This window comes from Lethenteron reissneri, chromosome 28, assembly GCF_015708825.2.
Source record: "Lethenteron reissneri isolate LAM-NWPU_2019-01 chromosome 28, ASM1570882v1, whole genome shotgun sequence".
Taxonomy (NCBI): Eukaryota; Metazoa; Chordata; class Hyperoartia; order Petromyzontiformes; family Petromyzontidae; genus Lethenteron; species Lethenteron reissneri.
Genome location: NC_083806.1, coordinates 8,261,838 through 8,284,764, shown reverse-complemented (window position 1 = coordinate 8,284,764; position 22,927 = coordinate 8,261,838). Strand labels below are relative to the sequence as shown.

Here is a 22,927-nt window from a genome sequence, read left to right as displayed (position 1 = left end):
CCACAAACTCCCCCACTCCCCACAACCCTCCCCCCACTCCCCCACTCCCCACAACCCCTCCCCCACTCCCCACAACCCCCCCCCACACCCCCCCCCCCCCAACCCCTCCCCCCTCATCCGCCCCACTCCCCACAACCCCTCCCTCTCCCTCCCCACAACCACTCCCCCACTCCCACACCCCCCACAACCCCTACCCCCACTCTAGTCCCCCACACCCTCCCCCACTCCCCCATACCACAACCCCTCCCCCCACTCCCCAAAACCCCTCCCCACTCCCTACATGGGTATTCACCCACATTCCCCACAACCCCCCCCCACTTCCCCACAACCCCTCCCCCACCCCCCAACTCCCCACACCCCTCCCCCCACTACCTCCACTTCACCCACAACCCCTCTTCTCCCCCCACGCACCCACTCCCCACAACCATCCCTCCACATCCACCAAAACCCCTCCCCCATCCCCCACTCCCCACAAACCCTCCCCCCCACTCCTCCCACGCCCCACCAACCCCTCCCCCCAACCCCCACTCCCCCACAACTCCCTCCATAACCTCCAATCCCACAACCCCTCCCCACTCCCCCACTCCCCACACCCCTCCCCTCCACTCCACTCACAACCCCTCCCCCACCTCCCCACTCCCACAACCACTCCCCACAACCCCTCCCCCACTCCCCCACTCCCCACAACCCCTCCCCCCACTCCCCCACTCCCCACCACCCCTCCCCCACTCCCCACAACCCCTCCCTCCACTCCCCACAACCCCTCCCTCCCCGCACCCCTCGTGTGCCTCCAGACATTTCCCGCCAGATTCGACGACTCTCATCGTTACGTCACGTCCGCTCACCCCTCAACCCCTCCCCCCACAACCCCCCCACCCCACACACCCCTTCGTCTGCACCCCCTCCCCCAAATATTTCCCGCCACGTCCGGCGGCTCACCTCGTCGTCCCTCCTACGTCACGTCCGGTTAGGTTCCACGCTCGCGCCAGCTTCGTTTCCGGTTACGCCACTTCCGGCAAAACCGGCTGGGGGGGTGGACGCGGAGCCGGGGATACTCCGAGCGGAGTGGTGGCCGTGGAAACCTCCTCGCTTCTTCCTCTAAACCCGCCTCCCTCCCTCACCTCCTCACCTCCCTTGTCTCCTTTGACATCTTCCTTTGTACAGCAGACAAGAGCGAGGAGAGAGAGAGAGAGCAACCGAGTGAGTATGAGACGAGTCTGTCTCTCAATAACCCCGTCGATGTGGCCGCTGCGGTGGGCACGCGGTGACTTGATGTGATGATGTTACCGTCTCTCTCCGGATTGTACGATGCGCTTGTTCTCACCGTGTTTTAAAGTTGTCACGGGGTAAGTCTTAGTATTCGGTGGGTGTATGAGCGCGTGTGACTACGCTCGTGCATTCTGCTCGCCGGAGCGTTTTGTAATTCCAGGGATACGGTCCACGACTGCTCTGTAAATGAATGTATGAGACGGGGAAGACTTAACTCGTGAATTAGAAAAAATATATATCTGTATAAAAAGGTTAAGTTTATTCATTCAAACGCATGAGGAAAGTCGGCTTGAACGGCACAGGCTATGCCTAATAGCCGGTCGTCAGGAATTGTGGCACCGCGACAGCCAAAGGGGACTGCGCGCGTCCAATTGGAGACGTCGACGGTGGATTTGGAGCGGTGACATCTGTGCTGATTTTGGGATGTCGATGGCTTGGGAACGACCCATTCAGCAGTGGATTGATCATGACTATTGATGAAATGTTATCTCTCTTTTTTTGTCTCAAACGAAGTGTCAAACCTCTTGTCAGACACCCCCTACTGGACGTTTGTGAAAAGCAGCTTTAAAACTCATCCCGATGACTCCGGTACAAATTAATATTCTGAATTTGCTTAATTGGAATCCTAAGGAATACACCTGTGGGATTTACCTGGTGGGCGATTATGGGAGCTCATCAAGGCTGTTGTTCTGACAGTTCATTTGGTTTATTCACAATGGCAAGTGATTGCTCCGAGATAGTGGTTCCCCGAAATCTTTTCAGTAAAATTATCAGGAGAGCCCCAACTGAGTTTGAAGACTTGTTTTCAGGAGGGTCTTCCACTCGGATGTTTAACCGGTTCAACTTAACGAGTGTGAAAAAGAAACACATACGAGGAGATAACGCTCTAGGATCTGCACAAATAGATTCAACAATCCATTGATCTCCTGCCAGCTTCTGGTCACTTGACAGCCCAAATCTACACCTGGTCTTCCCAGTTAGTCTCCCATCCTAAGCAATAGCCAGGCTCAACCCTCTTTAGTTTCTGACATTTAACAAGGTCAGACACATTCAGGCGATTTACCTGCAGCTGGTAGGGCAATGGGCTCTTGAGTTAATCTACAATCAAGAGTTCAACCAGCTTAGTTGTTCTCTCTGGGCTAGTGGAGCCCCAGATAGACTGATACTGACATTCACTGGTGGTGACTCCAAGCTTTTTCTTCACGCTTGTGTCAGACGTGGGTTAATTTTCGTAATTGCAAACGCAACAGCTTTGTGAGATGAAATACAAATTAGACCGTGATTGCAATTCATTATGAATAACACAACTACCATTGTAATTGACCCCAGGTCTGGCCGAAGGACCCTGGGAGCTGCTGTTTTCTCCTCAATTCCATCCCACAGTTGACTCCAATCAAGGAGGAGGCCAGTTTCCTGGGGTGAACCAGACTTGGTTGCTGCGGTGAGATGAGACGGGAAGGCTTGAATCGGCGAAGTTATAATGCGGATGTGGTTGTGGTAGAGCTCTTGTCTCGAGTGCCAAGGAGGCTGAGGAACACAGCTGGAGGGGTCACATCTGCGCTTTTTAAGTGTTGATGCCGCTTCGATGACATCTCCTTGTCATCATTGCTGTACCGACTATTGATCTGGGAAAATTGAAACATGTTCGCTAGAATCATTACTTTTCGAACAAGTAGGACCTCTGTAACCATGGTTGTATAGTTACAATTATTACGGGTTTTTTTTTTATTTGTGATATTTTGGCTGTGGTTTAGAAAAGGGATGTCGCAGGATCTTCTAACATCGTCTTCACAACAGAACGCGCACTTTTGTAACTTGCTGTAGGTGGTTATTGGCTGGCACAACGATTTGAACCCATGTCAACTCACTCAAGAAACAAGCACTGTTCCGTTGACAGGAAGACAAAGTGATTGAAAGTTAACCCATTCTAATACTTTCTGTAAATGGTGACAAACTCCTCAAACAAAAAAGTGCATCATGGTCAGGCGTTTTGGGAGAAACAATCAATTGATTGTCTTTTGCTGTCTATAAATCACCTTCCGCATATTATTATACTCAAAATTATTTTAAAAGGTCATACAAATTTTGGGCAGATTATATCTCCCAAACATAGGAAGCTGTGCTACAGCACCACTGTACAAAGAATGTTTCAATACGGGCATTGTACCGTAATTATACGAGTGGGATAGTTGAGAGCGTTAGGGAGCCCCCATTTTGGGATGTTGTGAAACTTTTGGGTGTTTCTGGTCAGCTGATCGGCAAGTGAGAGTTAATCTGGGAACGGAACTGTCATGTGAGGTGGGGAGCTCCTGTTACTCTGGACTCTAATTTGCTTGAAGAGTGAACACTGTGCCAACTTTAGGGGTAGAGCTTTTTCTGGTATGGTGGCCTCCTTATAGCCCGAGGGAGTTATGTGCGACCGCCACACTTCCGTCCACTCGGCGTGTCTTGGCTAGTGGCGGAACTGTCCAGTTTCACTTTGTGTGTCGAAGGGCCGATCCTGGTATGCGTAGGCCGGTTATATAACAAGTTGAGTGAAAAGGCTTTGTGCCGTTGAGCTTGATGGATGTTTTCCTTTTAAACGAGTTCTACCTCTTTTCAAAAAGTCGCCAACCTTTCGACACACTGTGCTCACATACAGTCTTAAACTATCCTTTTCCCCATTTCACACGGTCATAAGCCACTCATTTACCCAATACACTGTTGCGCAGTTGCTCGGTGAATGTTAATGTATTTATGTGCAGATCCATTCACGTATAGTCTGGACCAAATCAGCTACAATGTGCCTGCTTCCATCAGATATTTGGGAGCTAAGCAGATTTGAGCCTGGATAGTGCTTTGACGGGGACCATCGTGCACAGCACGTAATGGGCTGCTATCACTTTATGTGATGGGCAGTTTAACACACTCATATATTCTACTCTATGCTCCCTGTTTTCACCAACCCACACTGACCAGTGTAATAATGTATCGTGAAAATAACCTCCATAACTTGCACGGTTTGGGGAGACCCTCATGCATCAGAGCATCAAACCTTGCTGTACGTGTAAGCACGCTTGTATAAACTGCACATGGTTTTTGTAAGAGCTCATGCAGCCGTGATTGTGAAACAATAATTAACACACGGAGGACTGTTATATTTTAATAGTGTGGATAACAAATGTGCTTGCAAAGTGAAATCCTCCACACGCACACCACACACGCTGCGTGACCGGTGACAGCACTGCACTTTGGTTTGTGGGTTAGCACCATGAACCTCACCACGCCATTGCGGACTTTGTGCCTACACACGCAGCCCTACCAGAATCTGTGGTTTGGCGCAAAGCAAGTTGCGCGGCCAAATTACAAGTGGGCATTTTGTTTTAAATAGCTACATCCTTCGTGTGCCGTGTCTGTCGCAGGGAAGAGACTCTTGAGCGCGGGTTGTCCCAGCTCACCTTCGAGAGATTGCGAAGATGGCGTCGGGTGGAGGTGCCGGTGAAACCCAGAGGAGAAGGACGCTCTCTGGAACGTCGCAATCTCGTAACGGCTTTTCCGCAGGTGCTCCTCGCTCCATCACTCGCTCGCATGGGTCACGTCCTCCGTGGTCTTAACTTTCATCTTTACACTCTGTGAGCATCACTCCTCTGCCCTCTGCTGTCATTGGAAGGCGATTGCCTCCGACTGCCCAGTAGCAGAGGTTGCAATCGGGTACCCGATACCTGTACCCTACCCGATACCCGGCTACCCGTACCCGACTGGGTACGGGTACCCGTTTGCGACCCTGGTGCGGCTGGGTACGGGTAATGGTAGGCCGTGAGTCACTGGTGAGTAATCGTTTGTCACTCATTTCCCAACGTCTTGTCTCTTCTCACAATATCAAGTTCCTAGAATCAACCCACCCGCGCCTGCAACATGGCTTCATCCCAGAGATCGCAATCGGGTACCCGTACCCTACCCGATACCCGGCCGGGTACGGGTAGCCGGGTATCGGGTAGGGTACGGGTACCCGTTTGCGACCCTGGTGCGGCCGGGTACGGGTAAGGAATCAAAACCCGTTTGCGACCTCTGCCCAGTAGCATCCTTTGCAAATCTCCTCCACAGAGGCCGATCTACACAACGCTGGTGTCAGTCATCGGTCCTCTGGTTTTCACTCCACATTTAAAAACATGCGTCTAGATTATTTTTATGCTGTTGATTTTCACGTGATAAGTCACTTCGTTGAGCTCTCTTTTGTGGCCAGGTCGCTTCTGAAATAGAAGCTAATGGTTCAGTGGACCTTGCCTAATTACAAAAAAAATAGTTTCGTTTTATTTGGATACATATCTTAAAGTTACTTGCCTGTAATTTGCGCTCCTATCGTGTTTTTGTATAATTTGTTGTAACTTTCTGACCTGCCCCTATTGGACATCTGTGAAAAGGAGCTTTATTGCTCATCGGATTCCTCCAGTATAAATGAATATTCTGATTCTGATGTCCAAAATGCCATCATCTCACAATCATCAGAAACCCAGCAGGGAGCCCACAATTAGTTGTTGGCAACCCAGCAGAGATTTTTTTTGGGATCAATCAACCCACCCCTCCCCCCCCATGGGGTTAAAACACTGAAGCTGACTTGGAGCATCTTGGGCGGTGTCTGCGTACGCAGTGGCCGAGCAACGCGCGATGCAGGCGCAGCGCACGCGCGATCGCAAGGAGCGGGACGGGCTGGTGCTGTGGAGGCGGCCGTTCACAACCATGAAATACTTCCTACTCGAGTGCGGTCTGGAGACGTGCAAGTGGGCCAGTCGGTGAGCAGCACCACCACCCCCACTGACGTGTGATCTTTTTTCCCCTGCGATCTTGCCTCTTGTTTGGTGGTGGTGGTCGTGGTAGCGGCGTTGGTGATGAGTGGTTGCAGCTCAGGATGTAACGATCCGTGGCCTAAACATCATTCCAATGCTTGCAATGATTTGCCCTTAAAATAAACTTCGATTCGCTACATCGTTCAAATTAATTATTATTGAAATAACAAAAAACTCGCACATTATTTATATCCCTTTGTCAATCCACTGCTGGATGTAGGTCTCCCCATGCAATTTTGGTAGTTGGAGATGTTTCGGGTGGGGGTGCCCAGGACCAGTTTAAATATCACTTTCCATTGACGTTCACCGCACTTTCGGCCCGGCAAGCCAAGTTCAAATCCCGCTCACGCCCAATAGCAGTGGCAAATATTTGTGCTGATCCTGGGCCTCGCCTAGGTCGACTCGCCCTTAAATGCGTACCTAGTACATTGTAGATGCGTGCTCCTGGCCACCCATCCTCTCTTGTGCCGTGCTGGCCTTCATAGGTGCTCGCTAACGGAACTTTCCCAAATAGTCCGTTACAAGCTATGCGGGTGTGTGGGGGGGGCGTCTTTGTCTTTGTGTGTGCGTGGTGTGGCAGGCTGTGGGCACGGAGAGGTGTTGTAACGCTCTTCCTGCTGATGCTCGCTGCTCTTACTGCTGCTTACTATGCCGAGGGGGAGCACCAGGAGGTGAGGTTGCCCCGCATCCACCGGAGCATGTCAAAGGAGCATTGATGTTCTTTCTGGCAATTGTATGACAATCGTCTCCAGAAATCTTCACCCATCAGCAGTTGCTCTACTGTCAATAGGCGCTGTTGATTTTACCACATCTGGGTAAATCTCATCGCGCATCCCCCTAGTGGGCAACCGGAGGTGGTTGCCTTCCAATGAGATGACAAACCGATGTCACAACACTACCAGGCAGAGGCTCTGTGCTCTGTAGACCAATCATTGTTCATCCAAAAAACTGCTTTCATTGGCTATTCTGGGCGTCAGCAACCTGCAGCTCCAGAACTGCATGTGGCTCATAAAAGGACTGCTTAGAGACGTTATTTATTGAGAACCGCCTCGCATTCACATACATTGCGGCTCTTGAAATATTTAGTTAAATGGTTATTTGTGTTATTTTGTTTGCCGAACCCTGGGCTACAAAACTTTATACCAAGTTGGCGTAGTGGCTCATTTCAAATGCATTGACGGAAATAATTGCCCTAAAACATGTTTAGTGGCATCTCGGCCTTAACAAATGACATGCCATCATAATAAGTTGCGGAACGGTCCATGCGTGAGGATCACCTTGTGCCAGGTTTGTGGACCGATTTCGAAAACCCTCGTGTATTTTCTAATTGTGCAATGCAGTTTCTTAGTAATTGTTGTCGGCCAACAGTCTCTCACTGTTTTCTAGCTGCCGTTACTTTTACAAACGTATGCATGTGTTGTGTCGTGTTACTTTTGTGCGTACTATGTTGTGTTAACCGTTTGCATACTATGCCGTGTTTAGCGCCAAGCGGATGCGTGCGCCGTGTGGTATGAAGAGTGCTCACTCATGTGCCGTGTTATGTGGGACGTGCTCACAGTTCGTACGGAGCACAGAGAAGAAGATCCTGTGGTGTGCCTACTGGGTCGGCCTGGGCATCTTATCGTCGGTCGGGCTGGGCACGGGGCTGCACACCTTCCTGCTTTACCTGGTGAGGGGTCCCTAGCGATGTCCCATCACCATCTCCACATCCACTTGCCTAAATCGTGTCGTCCGCACAGTTCTTAAAGACGCCTGAGAATTACGGCCAACTCTCTCTCATCTCTCTCTCTGCTTTATCTCACTTTGATCTCAATGATTTGTATCCCTTGTTTACAGCTCCGCTTTTCTCTGCCGCTTATTTCCTTCTCTCTTTCATCTCCCTATAATCTGGATCTCTCTGTCTCGGCTGGCCGTATCTCTCGCAAGGCAACTGCCAAGAGCATTATTCGCCAGGCCAAACATGGCTTGCTGGCTGCCGGTTGCAAGATGCCGCTGAACGCTTCTCGCTGGCGTCTAACCTGGTTGTTGAGTTTTTATTCACGCAATCCGCTCCCCGCCTCCGCACCCCCCCCCTCCTGCCAGGGCCCCCACATCGCGTCAGTGACGCTGTCGGCGTACGAGTGCGACTCGGTGGACTTCCCCGCGCCTCCGTACCCCGACGAGATCATTTGCCCAGAAAGCGATGGACTCAACGTGCCCATCTCTATCTGGACCATCATGTCCAAAGTCAGGCTGGAGGCCTGCATGTGGGTATGGCTCGCACCAACAGCCCGAAAGCCATCATCGAAACAACTTAACATCATGTCTCATCTCAACCATTTCATGCGCCCTGCTGCAGTTGCACCAAATGGGGCCCCGAGTGGCAGCTGTCTCTGTGCGGCGCAAGGTGTACGCAGCACCTGCCTTGAAAATACGTATTAGGGGGCCGTATCGCTTTGTGGTTTATCTCAATTAAGTAATTTTGCAAGTATCGAATTTGGATAATTGAATCCACCAGCACACATGGTCTGCCCTATGACGAATGACGTCATTAATGAACCCGAAGTATTAACCAGGACGGCCTCCGGGCTCGAACTGCAAACCTCATTGATTACATTGATTTTATTTTGTGTATAAATCATGGCTGCTGCTGATGATGAAATGTGTTAAAATAATGGGATACCATTGCCCGTGACCATAGCGCGTGTTGAGCAGTCTGCCGAGCAAAACTGCACCGCCGTTGTTGCACTAAGAAGTTTTATTTTTTCTCGTTGCGGCCGCACCTCGCACGCTATAGCTCCTCACGGCGTGCACACGCGCTAACCCACGCGCGCGTTACGGCCGTGCATGGCTACAGGGCGCTGGCACGGCTATCGGGGAGTTGCCGCCGTACTTCATGGCGCGGGCGGCGCGGTTGTCTGGGTCCGAGCCGGATGACGAGGAGTACCAGGAGTTTGAGGAGATCCTGGAGCACGCGCAGGACTCGCAACAGGTCCGCACACGTGCACACACGCGTGCACACGTATACGCAACGAGAACAAGAACAACAACAATTGCCGTTTGTCACTAAGTGGCAGTGATGTCATCACGCCGCTTGTGCCAGACTAGACGCACCTTGAGACCACGTAAAGTTTCCAAGGCTCGCTAGTAGGTCACAGGACAGATGCAGGTTCCTTAGGTTAACTGACTTGGTAATAGCCGCTTGATGCTCCGCTCGTTCTTGTGAGCGTTGCTCCTCTGCCCTCCGTAGATATTGGAGGGCGACTGCCTCCAACTGCACAGTAGTGTCTTTCACGAACATCCTCCACAGAGGCCTATCTAGACAATGCAGGGTTATCGGTACGTCCAATCAGCTCCGCATCATCCTTCTGTACCACATCAGTCCATCTCTTCTCTAGCGTGTACAACGCATATGCCCATACACGCACGTATACTTGCATGCACAAAGGGCAAAGATCTCCCTCGATAGCCTGAAGACACTCTTGGGACAAATGCTGTGAGTGAGTACCTAATGAAGGCTGGCAACAGTGCACGATGGGTAGGTGTGTCTAGCAGCTTATCTTGCCGTGTTTGTCTCCCCAAGTGGTGATATTTACCCACTGCCCACCACGTATTCATTTAAGGCTGAGTTAACCTAGGGGAGATTCCGGACAGGTTCAGATATCTGTCGCTGATATTGGCTGTGAGCGGAAATCGAACGTCAGGTGACCAGATTCGTAGCGCAGGGCGCTGACCATGACACTATCGCTTCCAACACATGCACGTCAACACACACATGAGACGGTTGAAATATGTGTCGTCGTTGGTTTGAGCCATCGCAGGCAATCAAACTTGGGTGGCAAAAAAAGAATTGAGCAGTGCACTCACTGTTATGATACTGCCTCAGGGAATCATTATTATTATGACTACGACAACACGAATGTATGCACCCACGCATACATACCGGGTCACCTTTGAACAACGGCTTCTTAGCTCAATGGGCCTATCCCAAACTAAACCGACTGATGGACACAGATGATCCTTGGCAAGTGGATACTTAACACCCACGTTGGTGCTCGCTAACGGCACTTGCTCGCCGGGATTAGACGACGTAGAGCCGGTTTAGAACACGTCATTCTAATTGTTCATGAAAGTAAGTGAGGCTTGGGCAGGACACGTCGCGGGATGAGAAGATGGTCGGTGGTGAAGAATAAGACCGGAGCGGCGGCCTATTGGTAGCCAAGGGACGCGGTGGCGAGATGTTAATTACAATAAAACCTTGGGATTGCGAGTAACTTGGTCTGTGAGTGTTTTGCAAGACGAGCAAAAAATGTAAGTAAATATTTTTTTTGATAAACGAGCGAGGTCTTGCAATACGAGTAGTACGTGTATACGCTTTGTCTGCCGAGTGTCACGTGATCACAATTGATATACGGGTGCTTTGATGTACGAGTGCTTTGGATTACAAACACGTTTCCGGAGCGAATTATGCTCGCAATCCAAGGTTTTACTGTACCTCACATCCCGACCTTGGCACCTGTAATATTTGGAGTTTGCATGTTCTCCCTGTGGTCGCGTGGATTTTTACCAGGGTCCTCTGGTTTTTCCCTCTACATTTAAAACATGCGTTTCGACTATTTGACCGCAATAAATTTACACATGCTACTTCATTGAGCTATCATTAAGGCCGGTCGCTTCTGAAAAAGAGCGAGATCGGTCAGTGGGCCTTACCTGGTAAAAAAAAATTGCTTACTAGACAACGCCTACCGCAACGAAATGCAGGAGCTAAGTTTATTGTTGCATTGCAGGACCATGAGAGATGACAATGACTTGGGGGAGACCTTCATCCAATAGTGAATCGATCATATGTGATGATGATGATCATCATGATGATGATGATCTAGATTTGAAGCTTTCGTGACTGCAGGAATCCACACTCTTTGGTTCTTTCGGTAAAGTCACGTGGGTATAAAATAAAATAAATCACGACGTTTCGATTTTCAACACAAGCAATCATCATCAGGTGGGAAAACCACAGCATGATGATTGCTTGTGTTGCAATCGAAACGTCGTGATTTATCTGATTGTATACCCACGTGACTTTACCGAGAGAACCAAAGAGGATGATGATGATGATCTTTGTCTTATATGTATGTCCGTGTGCTATGTGCAGGACCTGGGCACGAGAGCCAAACTGGCCATGCAGCACCTGGTGCAGCGTGTCGGATTCTTTGGCATCCTGGCATGCGCCTCGGTACGGTCCCGCCCAGCTCCTCCGATCCGTGCCCTCGTCACAGTCTCACAATGTACCCAGCACCTCACTCACGAGAGAGACGGTTACATCGGTAATTTGTGCACAAGTCACACGACTCCGGTGATTTGTAATTAGAATGTTTGTTTTTCCCTGTCCCTGCCCGGTGCAGATTCCCAACCCGCTGTTCGACCTGGCGGGCATCACGTGCGGCCACTTTCTGGTCCCCTTCTGGACGTTCTTTGGAGCAACGCTCATCGGCAAGGCCATCGTCAAGATGCACATACAGGTGAGGTGGTCGTGTGGGGCTGAGCCGGCACAGCTGAGATCCTGGGATCGAAACCAGGCAGCCCACCCGTGATTTAAAAAACTGGGTTCTCAATTGTAGTGGGTTGATGGTCTCAGCCCGCTCACCAATGACTGTCTGACAATCTTGTGTCATGATATTGGTCGCGAAAGCCTACGTGTTAAACCGAATTTAAAGTGACGGTGTTTTGTGTACAGTCATCGGTTGGCAATGGTGAGATCATAAACTCCCTACACTTGAGAACTCGGTTCATTCGCAGGCGGTTGGCTGGATTCGAACCCAGGTGGACAGTGGCTTTGGGATCTGCCGGTTTCCTCGTGGATGTTTAACCGACGCTCCTTGCCTTTTCTTTCGTGTGTTTTACAGAAACTCTTTGTGATCATCTGCTTCAGCAAGCACATAGTGGAGCAGATCGTGGGTCTGATCGGGTAGGTCCTCCTGGGGTTGTCTTTATACACCTCTTTTCCACTGTACAACCGAGCCACAGCGGTGCCACGCTGTGCCAGACTGGCATGGCTCCAGAGGTGCCGGGTTGTTGTTTTTTTCCCCCACTCAAGAAGCCGCTTAGCCATGCCCACTGATGTCCCGAACCCCAGTAGAAAATCGGCCAAATCGACCACACTTCGTCCAGTATACCTATCACAATAGCTGTGGCTACCAGTCACATGCCACCACCAACTCCAGTTGACATGTGACCCATATAATATTCGGTGGAAAAATCAAGCCATGGTATGAAGCGTCCACCCGAATCTTGGAAGAACAGTTCCAGTGTTGTCTTTTTTTCTGAGCGCGCTCTCCCCTGCCCTTGTTCTCTCCCCCCCCCCCTTCCGTCGCAGCTCCGTCCCGTCGGTGGGGCCGATGCTGCAGAAGCCGTTCCGCGATTACCTCGAGGCCCAACGACTCAAGCTGCACCACAAGCCCGGCGCCGCCTCCTCCCCGGTAACGCAACGCTAAAGATCCCCCTGTTTTAGCCGTACAAAACTTGCAGGGGCAATTGCTGTTAGCGAGCACCTGTTCAGGCTGGCGTGGCAGACTGGGTGGTGGTGTGGCTGGCTGGCCAACACCATCCTCGGCTGGCTTTGCCACTCAATTTTTTTTATTTATCTCGGGAAGTTTCCAGAACTGACTCGGATACTACTTGCCACCGATATTATCCATGGCTGGGAATTAGACCCAGGTCGCCGGTATGATAGTGCACTGCCCTAACAACTGCAAAGTAAAAAATATAAATATCGCCCGTGGATAGTTTTATAGACTTGGGGCAAGTGCTTTTAGCGAGCACCTATTAAGGCTAAAACTGCGCAAAAACAGTGTCCTACTGAGGAGCTAATTATATAATGGGCAACGTTTCGGACTGGGGCCCTGCTCTGAAGAAGGGCCATTGCCTGACATGTGGTCTGCTGTATATTTTCTGCTCTTTCGGGCAGTGTTCTTGAGGGACGTGTTGTGTTTTTATTGCTTGTGCACCACTGCCAAAGCAGTAGCGCAACAAAATCTTGTTCACTTGTGTTTGCGTCGAGGTCGTTGCATGGCGAACCGCAGTGCTATACCTAGTGCGCCGGCTTCCGCGGTTGTGCTGCCATGCACGCTGACCGAAACGTCGGACATCGTTGCCGAACGACACAACGCGGCGCAGCCAGAAAACCGCATCGGAGAGCTGTGCGCTTACCCCACTCCCCTACCTTCCCGCCCCCTTGTTCTTGTTGGGTGTCACGTCACAGGGTGATAGCTGGCTGTCGTGGGTCTTCGAGAAGGTGATCATCGTGATGGTGTGCTACTTCGTGCTGTCCATCGTGAACTCGATGGCGCAGAGCTACGCCAAGCGTGTGCAGCAGCGTCACACCCTGGAGCAAAAGGAAAAATGATCGCCCATCCCTCGCCCGACGCTCTCTCCTGCCAAAACCCGCCATCGCGCCAAACACCGCTGTCCCGCCGGCCCGCTACTCCTGCCGACTCGCAATCGAGAGCGTCTCTCCGACCGACTCGTCCCGCTCGTCGCCCACGCCCCAGGCCACACGCAGCTCCCTGTAACAAACATCGCGATGGAACGGTTTAGTGGTAAGTGAGGCAGGGGGGAAGGCTGGTCCCCCCCGGTGGCCACGGTGGGAGAGTAAAGGAATTGAGTAAAAAGTAAAGAAACCTGAACACTGCCATTAATGATGACGTGGAACATTTATGTAAAGAAGCAGCTTTTGTAGAAAGCTGTTTTTCCAAGGCTCCGAACCAATTCCCGTGTAAATTTCAAATGTCTTTTAAACGCGACGTGTATGCCGAGTGGCTTGCCAGAAAACGCAAGGTCCTTCTAAAACTGGAAAAGGTAGATGTCGAAAAAGAAAAAACCTTGGTGATGGGGAAGTCCGACTGAAAGGGCTTACTTGCCAGGCTTTTAGGCTTGAGGAGTGCATTTATATCTCCGACACTAGAGGCATCAACAAGCACCATGGGTCTGCACCGGATGATATCATTATTTATGGGATAACAGCCGCGGTAATTCATGCGCGAAATCAATGATGACGACAGTTACTCCGACATTCAAAAATGTTTCACCCCCGCGTTAAACCGTCGTGTCTGCTTTCTCCACGGTGATTGTAAACGGCTGCCCCACCGTGGTTTGTAGCCGTTCTTTATTTCGGCGAATTGAACGTAGAGTGGAATATTCTTTCTTCGGCAGTTGGAACGTAGTGGGACACGCGTAGCAACTCCAGTGCAGGCATTTGAACGTAGCCTGACCAACCGTTCGTCTGTAGACTTGTTACATCATGTGGCCCTGAAACAGCTGTTCGAGCAGCTCTTGAAATGCCCCAGCGCTGGACATGACATTTGTGACATCAATGCCTGTGTCCTGGTTTAGATCTACGGTTTCCACCTCCGAGGTACAAAAAGAATCCAGGACACATCATGAGAAGAATATCTCACGATACCAGAAGAGGGAAGGAATACTTAATACATTGTCTTGAGTGGTTTATTATTAACCGACTGACAAAAAAAATTCCTTTTAACGTCCCCCTAAAAGACTCGGGAGATTCCAGGACAGCAGCTACCTCTACAAGAGGACGATCCTGGGAAAACCAGGGCAGGTGGCAATGCTGGTTGTAGAATGTTTGAAAATCCTTTAATGGATCAGTGTGTAGGCCTTCTCCGGCCTTGGAATTCAACACATTAGAACGGAGAGTCTTGTTCGCTAAATACAGTAATAATAGTCCTAATTAAATATCCATTAGCATGAGTGTTTTCATCACCCGCTAAAGAGGGCTGCGATTTATCAATGGTTAATAAAGACCTCTATTTTATAGTAAACAATAGTGATTTATCAGCCTCCTTGATTTCCGCTTGTTGATTATTATTTAGAAGGTATTTTCGTTGGACAAATACTTAATGTTAATCCGAGGCAATTTATGCTTTGCATAACATTGGGTGGCATTCGTCTTGTTAAAGGTAGACATCGGTTAGGGAGTTGCAATGCTTGCTGGGCAGAAGACTGTAAACTGTGAACGGTATCGTGACGTGGTTGAGACCGAACTCATAAAAAAGTAGAGCCTAATATTCTCATCATTAAAACGCTGAGCTGTGCAGGTTACGCTTGCAGAATATAGTAACACTAATTTTGGAGACTCGTATTGGGCTTGCTTTTAAAACTATAAAGTATAGTTTATAAAAACAACAAAAAATACATGTGAAGAGCTGTAAATACTTTACACTGCGAAGGCGAAATAGCTTCCATCTGCTCTGTTAAAAAAAAGGAAAAGTTTTTCCCCCCCACAACTAATTGGCGTACAATAACTCGGATAGCGCTGCTCCACTGCACAACCGAGCTGCACCAGCTGGGGCTGTTCCCAACTGCAGAAGCCAAGCTGTGCCGGCGACGTCACACGCAGTGAACGTCAACCCCTTATCAGTCCCGACCGTATTACAGATCAATGCAGGCTTTATTGGTCATCCTGTGTCCTTATAATTCTCAACGTTCATCCTACAAAGTCCCATCACAAGGGAGAAACAAAAACAAACAGCCAAAAAATGTTTTACTCCATTTCCCTAAACAAGAAGATGGGTAAACCCGTATAGGGTTGACAGGTACGGTATCGAGACTCAAGCAGATGATGTGGTGATGCAACACGATGATGCAATGAACCCGTCGTTAGCCGCACCCTCCGGCCCTGACTGGCCCCGAACCAGATTCACACACGTCTTTTGGGACCGAGCGAATCGCGGTGTGGTTTTTGTCTCGGCACGGCAAATATTCAGTGGAAAAGTGCCCACACCGTGAGGGCCTCCCCACCCCCCTCCCACCACGCTGGCTCGGCTCCCAAGTGCCAGTGGAAAAAGGGTATCGGTGGGCACGTTTCCTTTGCTAGGGGAGTTCAGGTTAGCCCTGACAGTGGAGAAAATTAGTTCTTCATACTTGATTTCAAGCTTTCGTGACTGCAGGAATCCGTACTCTTTGGTTCTTTCGGTAAAGTCACGTAGGTAGAACAATAATAGATCACGACGTTTCGATCACAACACAAGCAATCGTCGTCAGGTGGGACAACCACAGCAAGATAAAAGCTGCTTCATACCTACCTGTGTGGGGGATCCCCCTCCTGGTTATTTTTCGTGCTGAAAATTCAACAGATGAGTTGGCTGTGTGTGAATAACTACGCCGTCCTGGTTACTCAGATCGGTGCCAAGTGGCTAGACGAGTTTGTTTGCCCTGCCAGACTGACCCGCCTTCTGGATGTTGGATTGCAAAACGTGCGGCGGAACAACTTGGATTGTGTTACCTGAGTACGGCAATGCGATCTTTCTCACGACTGAGGAAATGGTGGCTCTGATGTTATTTTATTGTTTAGGCTGTATCTCTTTTAGAAGCTTCCAATGCACGTGGAGTGAAACCCCCACAGGCAGCGTGCCAAACAGCACGCAGTTCAACCTGAAAACACATCGGGGAGCCACAGTTCAGCTGCGAATAAAGAAAGTACGAATAAATACTCCTGACGGTCTGTAACGGTTTTATGCCGAAGACACTTGCTTCAAATGTACGATCCCCAAATTAAACCATTTCAACAATGTTCTGGTCCGACGAAACTTTGAACACTCTTTATTTCACAAAATGAGAAATACAATTAATGAAAAGCCCGAAGACAAGGCTGTGAAATGCGTGCGACATCAAGAGGTGACAAGCGGACGCAAAGTTCCGCACATTAAGAGGCTGGTGTTAAGTGCGAGGATTGGAACTGCGCGCTCTATCCATTGTGCATTTATCGGCGAAATAAATTCACCAATTGTTTCTGTGCGGCGTGTTGAGATGCGCGCTGCGGTTAAATCGCTCTGCGAATTTAAATGATTGATTTTGCACAGCTGTCTCGCGCGTCTGCCCTCGCACGTTTAAAGCGCGGCTCGCGTGATAATTTTATCGCCACACGGAGTCTTACGTTCTTCAAACCCAGGCGCTGGTGCCGCACGCAAGTGCGGATTGGCACTCGTTTATTCCGCAAAAACACGTTGTTTTCACGAGTCGTAATCTCGCGTTCGCCGAGTGTTAACCTGGCAGTCGGCATCCCTCGCGTTACAATACTAGGCTTACAATACCTTTAACTTGCCAAGCGATTCTATCCCGTTGCTCAACGTTCACCCTTTCTTCCCGACTACATCTTCAATGCGTTTGGCTCCGGACGACTGCGCCCCGTTGTGCGCCAAGCGCGTTCGTTGCCTTGCGAAATCGTCATTTTTCACAAAGCAAACATGTGTTGTATTTATTTCTGGTGGAATGCAACGTTAAAACTTGAAAATTAAAATCGGTCCTTGATCACTGTTGCCGTTGCCGTGGTGGTGTTTTGCTCCGTCCGCCTTCGTCGAGAGTGGCATTTTGCGGCCCTTTTTGTCCGAACCGACTGCTGGATGATGCAGGGCTTCCTCGTGGGTCGTGGGGGTTGGCTGACCATACTTCAGTATTCCGATCAGTGCGGGTTGACTGAAGGCGTAGAGCATGGATGTGGGAACTTAGTGCAGTGCAAGAGTGTGTTGTCTGCTCCATGTCCCTCTACGCTCTACATCATAGCCCCTGGTCAGTCAGAGCACTAAGAACATTCACATCAGCATCATTGCCCATTCACTCTTCCGTTTTCTCAATCCCTGTGGTGAGTGCTGGTCCGATTTCAACAGAGTGCGGTGAGCATATTCTTAGGTTTTTTTCGGTAAAGTCACGTAGGTGAAAAATTAATAAAAGTAAAATAAATATAAAATAAAAATCACGACGTTTCGGAGGCAACACAAGCTTCCGTCTTCAGGTGGAACCGTCACAGCACGATAGCTGTATCACTTGATACAGCTGAAGACGGAAGCTTGTGTTGCCTCTGAAACGTCGTGATTTTTATTTTATATTATACTTTTATTAATTTTTACCTACGTGACTTTACCGAAAAAACCTAAGAATATGAATCCTTGCAGTCACGAAAGCTTCAAATCTAGAATTAATACGGTGAGCATCCCATACCATTTGTCTCCACGTGTAACCGGTTAATAATTTACAGCCCCATTTTGTCAGTCCACTGCTGGATGAATGCGGCTTCCACGTGCCGTGTCGGTCTTTGTTTTACATACTTCACCGCGCCAGTCAGCGTTGGTTAATTTTATGAACTTGGCAAATGGGATTAGCCACGGCCATGAATTGAAACTCTGCTGGCCGGGTTCATAACCACTTCGCCATACCGCTCCCCCTCCCCTCCATGTATATAACCAATTGCCAAAGACGAAACCATTAATGATGTGAACGTTAGTCAAGTTTGCGGGTGTCGGGCAAGATTGTAAGTCTACTTAAGTGCTTAAAATAATCGAACGGCCATGGTTTATCCACTGCTGGATGAAAACCCCCTCCCCCCCATGGCATCTCCAACTTGAGTATAATACCCCCCCCCCCCCCCCCATGCCTGATTGCCTGACCCAACACGGTTTTGAGAAATAAATGTGTGAATTAATGGACGTCAATATTTTAACCGATTGTTCATTTTGTGTGAGGTATCCGAACTGGCTCGGGACTGCAAGCGAATGAAACAAAATCCAACGGAGGACACTCTGCATGCTGTCACGACGCAAGTTGTTCGCGCTCGCTGGTTACTCTTGGAAACCAACATTGTTTACGATGAACGTCTTTAGAGCGGTCTTTTACATCGTCCAAGGATACCGTTACGGATTCAAAGTTGATCGTAGTTATTTTATATTGGCATATTCGCACACGATTATTCACCAGTGACTCATCGTGTATGACGTAATTTCACACATTTGTAAATCCCCTTTCGTAGGCCTCGGTAAGGTCAGGTAATTTACCCTTTTTACCGGGTAAAAGGGTAAAGGTAAAGGTGTCCACATGCCGAGAGGTAAGGTAAAGGGTAGGGTAAAGGTAGCGCGAAGTATTACCCGGTAAATACCCCGTTTACCGCTCGCTAAAACCTCCGTGGCGCAGTCCGTGGCCTCAATTTAAAATTGGAATCATCGAGAGTATTCTATATGAATAAAGCGCTCTACCTGTTATAAACCTTTTTCATGTGTCGTAGTACCCCAGTAATTACCCTGTAATCGGGTAATTTGTATGGGGTAAGGGTAAAAGGTAGGGTAAAGGTAGGCCCGTTGCTTTTGACCTTTTACCTTACCTGGCCGAGGCCGACCCTTACGTACCCCCCCCCCCCCTGGGACATTGCCACGTGTACCCCCCCCCCCCCCCCACGTGGCAATGGGCCATTGCCACGTGTACCCCCAGAGGGTCGGCGTATCCACCCCGGTCGAGAACCCACTTGCCCCGATGGCAAGTTATCCTGTGGTTGCTGTTGTGATCATCGGCTTTGTGTGGCGGTCATCATCTCTTCGGGCGCGATATCTTGATATGTGCCGGGTCTCCTGATCCGCGTCTTGCAGTTGTTTCTGGGTTGCGATGCCCGTCGTGCCCGTCTCTCCACGCGTTTTATTCGTTCAGCTCTCTCGTTCCGGGAATTATTTGTCGGTGTCCCTGCTCACGACATCAACAACGTTTGGTTTCTTGAGCGTTCCGCTCGAACGCGACGCAGCGGTGAGATTGCGTCGACTTTTGCGTGCTCGCCGGCGTGGATCGGTGTGTGGAAATGAACGAGTCACACAGCGGGTAAGTGGGGTGTCTTCGCTCTTGATTGAAACCCTTGGGCCACATTTTTGGTCCGTTGCAGAAGTTTAGTTTTTCAAAGCACTCCGTCGTTTTACAAGCCTTTCTCCGCGCAGCAATCATTCTTATTATACCGCCTTGCTCCGGGCTAACATTTGCAATTACCAATCTTTTTTCCCTCACTGCTGTCATGCTCTTATTGTTGATGCCACCTTGGGTCACATTGTTCGCAATGTTCTCAGATTTATCATATTTTCCCTATGGTTTCACAGCTATGCGTGTGTATGTTGTTTTTTTTGTTCTTTCGGTAAAGTCACGTAGAAAGAAAATAATAAAATAATAACACATAATAAAATACAATTCTCACGACGTTTCGGCCACAACGCAAGCAGCCGTCCTCAGGTGAAGAACAGGGCTGTCATTAGGACGCTGTCTTTCCGACAGCCCTGTTCTTCACCTAAGGACGGCTGCTTGCGTTGTGGCCGAAACGTCGTGAGAATTTTATCTTATTATGTTTTATTTATTATTATTATTATTTTATTATTTCCCGTTACGTGACTTTACCGAAAGAACCAAGAATATGAATCCATGCAGTCACGAAAGCTTTAAATCTAAATTTAAATGTAAATTTTTGCTCGGCATTTTCATCTTATGTTATCACTCCTCGGTCCTCATTAACCATTTTGCGCTTTCAGTTAATATGGAACGTTGGACCATGTTTACTCAGATGGGATAGCAACTCCACTCGTCAAATGACTCCAATGCTCATTGTCCACATCAGTCCGTTGGTACCATCCCGTGTCACTGTCCCACGCTTGTCGACACAAACTGTTCATTAAATCTAGGAACCTGGAATAGACGGGAGACGGGTGTTCATCAACAACCACCATGGGATGTTCGGAATTGAGGTTTATTCTAGTTGACAGCATCATATCAGCACAGCATGGACAAGTGTTGTTGATTTTTCGCCATTGCCATGTGGAATGACAGTATGAAATCTGCCGGTACATTTAACAAAAACGGGTTACATGCAAAACCCATTATACTTATAAAACACTTGAAAATGTACACGTCACTGGATTTTTTTTGCGTTAGAACGCTTAAAACAAGCAATTTATATAATTCACGGTTATTAATGCACTCGTTTAATTACAATGGGTAGCATCTGTCACGAGACACCAATTCTCAAAAGTAAAAAAAAACCTCAATTAGTAACTGAAACTTAACGACTTTGTGTCCAATTACTCAAACACCAAAAGTTTTCCCAGCGAAACATCCTGCCCAACTACTGTGGTACCCCCCCTCTATCCAGAAGCAACACCACCCAGTGACAGACGACGATGCAGTCACAAACTACCGTGCATGTATATTGAACTTCTTTCACACCATACATAGCCAACCGTGCTATTCGGAGTTGCGAGAGAACTACAACAAACCAAACTCAAAAAGCAGTACTGAAGAAATGGGTTTTGAATGTATATTTAAAAGTGCCTCGATCCCATACCTTGCTAAAATCGGAAGAGCGTTCCAGACGGCCGCAGAAGCGCATCAATAGACTCGACGTGTCTCGAGGTGAAGGTTTCGATCAGAGTTCAAATCTCACCCACAAGACCCATTAATGCCACTCACTCACAGAATGTATTTATACTGGAAGATTCCGATCAGCTATACAGCTCTTTTCACACGTCCAGGAAGGGGCAGGTCAGAACCTTACGATACAAAAAACACAAGAGGAGCCCCAAGTATAGGAAAGGTAAACACATCACATGCACACCACCACCTCCTCCTCGCGTCCCATGTTTTCCAACAAGAGCAAATCGGTCTTGCGAGTGTGACCTGCTCCGTGTGCCGAGGTCAGGTCGCTGTACGATGACGATGAGTGACCAGGCATGTTCCTCGTGTGGCATCCCTCCACCCCCAGGCTGGAATTCACCTCCACTGGAGGTACGCTCTGGTGACCCCCCCCCACCTCCACCCCGCCTGTCCGGCGGAAAAAGCAAGAGCGATGACATTTTTTAAATGCTTTATATTAAGTTCGCTTGCTTGCTTAGGACCGTGCAAATCTTTCGGTCGTTTTTTAACCCACTTCCCGTAATCCAATCGAGCTGACATTTTCCATACAGACTCGTTGTGCGTGACAATTAATGTTCGTGAAAATTTTTTTCCAAAATGTTACACTTTTTAGGACAAAAATATTATATTTAATTACCGATTGCTTAATGGTGCCATTCAATCATCTGACCCATAGGTGGCAGCCATCTCAAGCCAGAGGACGAGAGGACTCGAGCCGCCACGCATATAAAGGATTTATAGTGAAAAACTTTGTTTTTACGGGTTAATTTTTTTTAAACCCAAAACTCGTTTCGCGTTATTCGTCCAGTAATTCAATTGATAATCGATTACATTAATTGGGTAACCACTGTGGCGAGACGTTAACGGCCTCGCCTGGTATAACAGGTCGTCGTGGGTTCGTTACCGACCCTGACGCCTGTATAAATGGAGTGTGCGTGTTCTCTCTCCGTGGTCGCGTGTATTTTCCCCTCCACATTTACAATCAGCATGCGTTGAGAGTATTTGGATGCTATACATGTCCACACAATAAGCCACTTCGTTGAGCCATCATTTATGCAAGCCAGGTCGATTCTTGAAAAAAAGAGCTATATAGCTTCAGGGGAAGCCTAACCTGGTAAAATAAATAAAAACCTTTAAACAGATTACATTGAGGAAAAGGGACCGCCTGGCTCTCCTCGACAGAGGTCGCAATCGGGTACCCGATACCCTACCCGATACCCGGTACCCGTTTGCGACCCTGGTGCGGCCAGGTACGGGTAGGCCGTGAGTCACTGGCGAGTAGCCGTTCGTGACTCATTTCGGGTAGGGAACGGCTACCCGTACCCGGCCGGTTACGGGTCACCATTTGCGACCCTGGTGCGGCCGGGTACGGGTAAGGAATCAAAACCCGTTTGCGACCTCTGCTCCTCGAGCATTGCGAGTCGCGTCGGAGCCCGGATCTGCTCGCGAGCGGCACCTGCTGGCCACCCAACGCAACCACGTCACGGAATTTCCTATCGGGCAAGCGCTTCAAGCACCACGATGTGCAAACACGTTTGGACGGTGGCGCAACAGTCCTACACACACCATGTTGCACATGGACAGCCCGTTCGTCGATCCACTGGTGGATAAGGGGGGACCCCCCCCCCCGACCCCCCGCC

The 22,927-nt window shown here is 49.2% G+C and overlaps 1 protein-coding gene across 2 annotated transcripts; it reads left to right on the top strand.

Annotated features, from left to right (window-relative positions):
• The first annotated feature begins 999 nt into the window (after positions 1-999).
• On the top strand, positions 1,000-17,401 carry VMP1 (vacuole membrane protein 1). 2 transcript variants are annotated; one of them, XM_061562012.1, is made up of 13 exons: positions 1,000-1,200; positions 2,599-2,710; positions 4,671-4,809; positions 5,897-6,038; positions 6,673-6,763; positions 7,651-7,761; positions 8,175-8,342; positions 8,929-9,063; positions 11,224-11,304; positions 11,474-11,590; positions 11,975-12,036; positions 12,445-12,547; positions 13,330-17,401. In XM_061562012.1, exons 3-13 carry the CDS (start codon positions 4,725-4,727, stop codon positions 13,471-13,473), a joined length of 1,239 nt encoding a protein of 412 aa, XP_061417996.1. In that variant the 5' UTR covers positions 1,000-1,200; positions 2,599-2,710; positions 4,671-4,724; the 3' UTR covers positions 13,474-17,401. The 2 variants fall into 2 exon arrangements, with proteins under 2 accessions (XP_061417996.1, XP_061417995.1); XM_061562011.1 differs by lacking the exon at positions 2,599-2,710.
• Positions 17,402-22,927: the final 5,526 nt, after the last annotated feature.